General features: G+C 37.8%; 2 protein-coding genes across 6 annotated transcripts in view; both read right to left on the bottom strand.

The window, feature by feature from the left end:
- Window positions 1-7500, bottom strand: part of LOC137968034 (neuropeptide SIFamide receptor-like) — a 270910-nt gene that overhangs the window by 169560 nt on the left and 93850 nt on the right. The gene's annotated exons all lie outside the window — the stretch shown is intronic.
- The window catches only part of LOC137967474 (neuropeptide SIFamide receptor-like), a 13270-nt gene that overhangs the window by 4710 nt on the left and 1060 nt on the right, over window positions 1-7500 (bottom strand). The window contains exons 1-3 of one of the 5 annotated variants that reach the window (XR_011116534.1): window positions 3474-3542; window positions 2435-2494; window positions 2003-2040 (exon numbers count right to left, since the gene is read on the bottom strand). Coding sequence is in view for 3 of the 5 variants with exons in the window: in XM_068813991.1 (XP_068670092.1) it covers window positions 101-164 (64 nt within the window). In the remaining 2 variants the exon portion in view is untranslated. Of the gene's footprint in view, window positions 1-100; window positions 296-2002; window positions 2041-2434; window positions 2495-3473; window positions 3582-7500 lie in introns of those variants that run through there. The other 4 variants (XR_011116533.1, XM_068813992.1, XM_068813993.1 and 1 more) reach the window with 4 other exon arrangements.

The raw sequence follows: 7500 nt of genomic DNA, 5'->3' as shown, positions 1-7500 counted from the left end.
TGGTGTTGGGGCCGAAAGTTTAATTAAATTTTACTGCACGGTTATACGACTTGTTCTTGAGTATGGCGCCCAAGTTTTCCATCACAAACTTCAAGATTACCTCCGTGAAAACCTTGAGAGGGTCCAGAAACGGGCTTTATCCATAATTGCGCCTGATCTCCCATACCAGCTCTGTCTAGATAGTTTTGAATTGGAGAGCTTAAACGTCCGACGTGAAAAGCTGTGTTGCAAACTATTCAATGAAATATCTGATGAACAACACAATCTCCACAGCCTTCTGCCTCCACGTCATCATTCATCATACAATCTCAAGCGGCAAAGAACTTTTAACCTGCCAGGTTTTAAAACAAAACGTTTTAAAAGGACATTTATTCCTGCAATGTGCAGCCGTTACAATCCAGCGCTGCCAATGTAACATTAAGTATTTACACTAGCATAATTTTAAATTGTATATAAGCCTTTTTTGATCTTTTTTTGTACATAGTTATGCAATTCAGCCTTTGGTCTTTGGCTGCGATTTTAATTATTTCAATAAACCTATCTATCTATCTATCTATCTATCTATCTATCTATCTATCTATCTATCTATCTATCTATCTATCTATCTATATATCTATCTATCAGATATCATAATCAGAGATCACACTATTCAGAAATGTCAGATTATAGATATGGCACTCCCATCAGACAGAAATACATCCGTTAAAGTGCCCATAACCCCAAAATATATTTTTTGCTAAAATGACTCTTTGCACCTCTTCGAAACGAATTGCGGCCATTTTTTCCTTTTCCTAAGAAATCCTGCCATTTTATAGGCTTCTAAAGTTGCGAAAATCCAAGCATCTTTTGCTCACGACCGAGTCAGAAGGGGAGTGGGTCTATTCCTGTTTTGACGTCACAAACTGATTTACATTGCATTAACTCTTTGTAAGTTCGTTGCCTATAAAATGGCAGGATTTGTTAGAAAAGGAAAAAATGGCCGCAATGCGTTTTGAACAGGTGCAAAGATTCATTTTAGCGAAAAACATTTTGGGTTTATGGGCACTTTAAGGCAGTCGAGAAACTTTCTAAGTATAAAGACTTTGAGATTGAGATCGCCAGAATGTGGAAAATGGGAACAGAGACGATACCAGTTGTCATTGGTGCACTTGGGGTCATTACGAAGGGACTCGAAAAGTACGTTGACAAGATTCCAGGCACAGTCAACATTGATGAGCTCAATTACTCTTCTGAAATTAGCTCGCATTTTGAGAAAGGTTCTGTCAATGAAGTGAACTCTTTGGTACCTAAGGCCCATGGGTTGGACCCGGTGCTTCAGAGACTAAACAAGCAAGCCAAGGATTACAAGAGATAACTGAACAATAACAATAAAAATAACAATAACAATGACAATAACAATAACAATAACAATAGCAATAGCAATAGCAATAGCAATAGCAATAGCAATAGCAATAACAATAACAATAACAATAACAATAACAATAACAATAACAATAACAATGACAATGACAATGACAATAACAATAACAATAACTACACTAGTGTCCGTGAAGCAAGGTGTCATGTGATACATGCATGGCTTCGAGGCTCTCGAATGAAATCGAGACAAGTGGCCAGTCAGCGCAAGTTGTTAGAGCGTTGGAACTACTGATCGGATGGTTACGTTCGACCCCAGTTCAGGAGTACTGGGATTTTTGGCAAGTATGCCTGAATCATCACTGATAACCGATAAATCGAGATCTTCATGATTTAATGCCTTATCTTTGTGTTTTTTCAACGCTATGGACGAAAATTAGTTGCCAGATGGGGGATATGGTGAGATATATGTTCCGGGGGAAAATGGTTAATAATCCACTGGATTACTCAAATCGTATAATTTTCTTAATGTCTTTTTATTCGATCTACAAAGGAAAATATTACATAATTTCAGCTTCTATGAACTACAATAAAATACGGACTACGGCGCTTGATTTCAACAGATCTCACATCATCGATCACTTACTTCTGTGACGATATCCAGTAGATTAAACTGTCCTCAAACTTCGGTACCACAGGTTAGCAGAAATATAAAAACAGGTTGGTGAACAAACAGGTTAGCAGGGATCCGTTGGCAAAACGTCCCAGAAAAAGTGAACTTTTTTCGTGTTATCCGGTCTTAATAATGTTACTAATCTTAAGGTAATTAAATGTCAATCAAGGAATCAATTAACAGAATCAAATAATCTTTTTTTTAACAAAACAATATAATGTCTTCAAAAGACTGAGGTATAACGGGGGGGGGGGGGGGGGGGGGGGGGGGGCATGGAATAAAGGAATCCATGTTTCTGCCTCCGAATCTGAGTCTTACGAGGAAACGTAGACTATCAAACACAATGAGCTACCTACAGTAGTTCAACATCGTCGGGAAACAACAAAGCTGCTTTGATTTGCTTACCGTTTGTTTCTGTGCCGTTGTTGGGGCCATTCATTTTAGCCTCAGGGAATCTGGACTTGTCTGTTGAGACAATGAGGATGAATTTTTTTTACAAATCTTTATAGCGGTAAGATGTTAAGGGAAACTTGCAACTAACGTGATACAAAAATAACATGTATACAAGTGCATATGTCCTTCTATGTGAATGTTCCTTTCAGTTCGCCCAGAAAGGTTTCGAAACTTTACCATGTTAGTATCCAGGTTGGTCCTTAGTTCAGTTTAACCAAATGTAAGCAAAAGCGGCAAGCGCAATTTGTAAATTCTGTTGAAGATCTGGTCTCGATTTGGATTCCTTTCCAATGTGTACAAAATATCCGGATCTTCCGCAGTGTTTAGAGGCCGGTGAGGGAAAAACGTGAGGTTTTCCGTCAACGTCAACAGCAGCCCACGGCTGAGGTCTTTTTTCTCGTACTTGTCAGCCGAGCGAACGTAAAAGAAAAGAGAAGCTGCTAGCCAGGAAACAAGAAATGAAAAAAATTTTTCAGTCCATTTTGGACAAACTTCAAATGCCGTGAACACGATCCTTAATCCTGAATCTACGCCACGACCTTCCGTACCTTTGGTTCAGCTGAAGGGGTTTACTGCAAAAATATAAGATTTAAGAATTTGTGGCGAAAGCCCATCTAGCTTGAGTAGAAAAATTTGTTGGCAGATAGTGTTTGGTCTTAATTGCCAACGAGCATGCCGAGCGAAGACGTGAGGCTTGCAAGGCGGCCAGCTTAATCCCGCGCGAAGTATTGCAGCAGGCAGAAAAATTCTCGATCGTGCAGTGTTAAGAGGCCGGTGAGGGAGAAACGTGAGGTTTTCCGTCAACGTCAACGGGGGGATTCTCAACCAATATTCAGCTGGAGCCTCGGATTCTTCCCAAGTGTGTATGGAAAGTGTTGCGAGATCTCCACTCCCTTGACGGACGTACACCGGTAAATAAACATCACCAGATACATGGTCAAGAGCTGTATCACCCATAAATGTAACAATCAACCATAAAAGTAATACTTGCCATAAATGTAATAGGAGCTACAATTTCTTCAACAGATTCTTACGTGGGTCTTGGTCTGCGAAGGCTTATGACTTGTTTGAACCAGTTTCAACTTCAACTGTCAATTAGCTTCAACTTTGAATTCCAACTAACCAGCTTTCACAAATTCGGTTCTTTTATAGTATAGATAGAGTTAATTAATCCCAAACAGTCAAATTAAAGTAAACACAAAGTAATAACTAAGTTTGACAGTTTACATTTTATTAGCATATTATTAAAAGGAAACCACTTCACTTTGCAAACCTGTGCTGAGGAAACTAAGGAACAGGATGAAAAAGCATAACAGCAGCAAGTTTAAAATTGCAAATATTGTGTTAAGGAACATAGACCCATAAACAAGGAGATATGTCCAGAAATGCACGCAATTGCAAAACTAACAAATGTACCAAAACATTTGTTAAGTATTAAAGAAAATAACAAATATAGCAAAAATAACAACGCGATGAAGCAAGCGACAGCAGCAAGAATAACAATTCTTCAAGGCAGAAAAAGGAAGAGGCTCCACAAATATAACGAAAATAACGAAAATAACAAATATAGCGAAAATATCCAATTAAGTAAGCGATAGCAGTAAGAATAACAATTCTTCAAGACAGACAAGGAAAGGGGGCCCCACAAATATAACCAAAATAACAAAAATAACAAATTCAGCGAAAATATCAAATCAAGCAACCGAGAGATACAAAAATAACAATTGTTTAAGACGGACAAGGAGGCCTTCCAAGGAGGGTTCTGATGTCGCTTTGTCGCCCATTTTCCAGCCCACCTGACGTTTTTTCGCTGCGATACAATCGTCGCTGTCGCTTTTTCGCTAGACGTGCTTAATTCTTGCATCCCACGCGTCGGCTGGAGTTAGTTCGAATTCTAGGAGTCTGGTTTATTAAATCATCTTCCAGTGTAATTAATTTCACGTCATCAACCAAACACCTTTCTCTTGCCCACATCGGCATCAGTTTACGGCGCCTGTTGATAACTTTTTTCCTGGGCAAAGCTTGTCATCCAAAAATGTATTTGCAGGTGATGACATGTAAATGTGAAAATAGGCCGGAACATTATTTTGTAAAGTAAACGGAAATACCCTGGTATTACGGCAACGGATAAAACTTTATCGATGTCAGTGGCTGTAGTGAATGAGTATGATTCTACTTTCATAAAACGCGTTCAACTAATCGACTTGGTGAATGATAGAATGCCGCCAGCCACAATAGGTTTCACATTTGGTATCACGGTTGTTAATGGAAGTGACAGGAGGTAAACTATCAACAGAGTTATTTCAGTAGAGTTATCACTTAGAGTTAGAGTTAACGACTTCCAAAATCCTGAATTCAAGATTTTGGACTGCCAAAATCCTGAATTTAAGATATTGGAAGTCCAAAATCTTCAATTCCAAAATCTTGAATTCAGGATTTTGGCAGTCCAAAATCCTAATTCAGGATTTTGGAAACTTAACTCTAACTCTACGACATAACTCTATGAAAATAACTCTAAGAATAGCTGTCCCCAAGTGGCAGTGTTTACTTGAAATCAACCAGAAGATGATTGCTTTGGTTATCAGCGCACGACGAATATCGGAAAAGCTTGCGTAGACGAAGAAAACGGTGTTGAGTTATCTGATACTTAAATCCGAGTACCATCCTTATTTTATTGTCATTTTCCTAGCCTAGTATATTTTTGTATTAATAAAGAACTCATGTGGGCATGCAAACGGGGAGGGATTATTGCTGTACTATTTTACCGTAAGGTTCATTCGCAGTCATTCTCCGATTCTACGACTCGTCCGAGTCTACCTTAACATACTTTAGTAGTAATAATAAAACGATTATTACAACTAACTGTGGTGTTTTGCGTTGTGTTCGTTCGGGCGAGACGTTTTTGTTGTATTTGCCAGTATCGCTCCCTTGCTTTGTCATTCTCGTTATTTTTGCTACAATTGTTATTTTCGGTATTTTTGTTACATTTGTGAAGCCCCTTTCCCTGCTCTCTTTCAGTGATTTGTTAATATATTTGCCAGGGTCCCTCCCTTGTTTTGTCATTCTCGTTATTTTTGCTATAATTGTTATTTTCGGTATTTTTGTTACAATTGTGAAGCCCCTTTCCCTGCTCTGTTTCAGTGATTTGCTTTATTTGCCAGTGTCGCTCCCTTGTTTTGTCATTCTCATTATTTTTGCCATAATTGTTATTTTCGGTATTTTTGTTACAATTGTGAAGCCCCTTTCCCTGCTCTGTTTCAGTGATTTGCTTTATTTGCCAGTGTCGCTCCCTTGTTTTGTCATTCTCATTATTTTTGCTATAATTGTTATTTTCGGTATTTTTGTTACAATTGTGAAGCCCCTTTCCCTGCTCTGTTTCAGTGATTTGCTTTATTTGCCAGTGTCGCTCCCTTGTTTTGTCATTCTCATTATTTTTGCTATAATTGTTATTTTCGGTATTTTTGTTACAATTGTGAAGCCCCTTTCCCTGCTCTGTTTCAGTGATTTGCTTTATTTGCCAGTGTCGCTCCCTTGTTTTGTCATTCTCGTTATTTTTGCTATAATTGTTATTTTCGGTATTTTTGTTACAATTGTGAAGCCCCTTTCCCTGCTCTCTTTCAGTGATTTGCTTTATTTGCCAGTGTCGCTCCCTTGTTTTGTCATTCTCATTATTTTTGCTATAATTGTTATTTTCGGTATTTTTGTTACAATTGTGAAGCCCCTTTCCCTGCTCTGTTTCAGTGATTTGCTTTATTTGCCAGTGTCGCTCCCTTGTTTTGTCATTCTCATTATTTTTCCTATAATTGTTATTTTCGGTATTTTTGTTACAATTGTGAAGCCCCTTTCCCTGCTTTCTTTCAGTGATTTGCTTTATTTGCCAGTATCGCTCCCTTGTTTTGTCATTCTCATTATTTTTGCTATAATTGTTATTTTCGGTATTTTTGTTACAATTGTGAAGCCCCTTTCCCTGCTCTGTTTCAGTGATTTGCTTTATTCGCCAGTGTCGCTCCCTTGTTTTGTCATTCTCATTATTTTTGCTATAATTGTTATTTTCGGTATTTTTGTTACAATTGTGAAGCCCCTTTCCCTGCTCTGTTTCAGTGATTTGCTTTATTTGCCAGTGTCGCTCCCTTGTTTTGTCATTCTCATTATTTTTCCTATAATTGTTATTTTCGGTATTTTTGTTACAATTGTGAAGCCCCTTTCCCTGCTCTCTTTCAGTGATTTGCTTTATTTGCCAGTATCGCTCCCTTGTTTTGTCATTCTCATTATTTTTGCTATAATTGTTATTTTCGGTATTTTTGTTACAATTGTGAAGCCCCTTTCCCTGCTCTGTTTCAGTGATTTGCTTTATTCGCCAGTGTCGCTCCCTTGTTTTGTCATTCTCATTATTTTTGCTATAATTGTTATTTTCGGTATTTTTGTTACAATTGTGAAGCCCCTTTCCCTGCTCTGTTTCAGTGATTTGCTTTATTTGCCAGTGTCGCTCCCTTGTTTTGTCATTCTCGTTATTTTTGCTATAATTGTTATTTTCGGTATTTTTGTTACAATTGTGAAGCCCCTTTCCCTGCTCTGTTTCAGTGATTTGCTTTATTTGCCAGTGTCGCTCCCTTGTTTTGTCATTCTCATTATTTTTGCTATAATTGTTATTTTCGGTATTTTTGTTACAATTGTGAAGCCCCTTTCCCTGCTCTGTTTCAGTGATTTGCTTTATTTGCCAGTGTCGCTCCCTTGTTTTGTCATTCTCATTATTTTTGCTATAATTGTTATTTTCGGTATTTTTGTTACAATTGTGAAGCCCCTTTCCTTGCTCTGTTTCAGTGATTTGTTTTATTTGCCAGTATCGCTCCCTTGTTTTGTCATTCTCGTTATTTTTGCTATAATTGTTATTTTCGGTATTTTTGTTACATTTGTGAAGCCCCTTTCCCTGCTCTGTTTCAGTGATTTGTTATATTTGCCAGTGTCACTCCCTTGTTTTGCTATTTTCGTTATTTTTGCTATAATAGTTATTTTTGGTA

This window comes from Montipora foliosa, chromosome 8 (assembly GCF_036669935.1).
Source record: "Montipora foliosa isolate CH-2021 chromosome 8, ASM3666993v2, whole genome shotgun sequence".
NCBI lineage: Eukaryota > Metazoa > Cnidaria > Anthozoa > Scleractinia > Acroporidae > Montipora > Montipora foliosa.
Note: the sequence above shows the minus strand (reverse complement) of the source record. Positions and strands in the feature narration are given on the sequence as shown.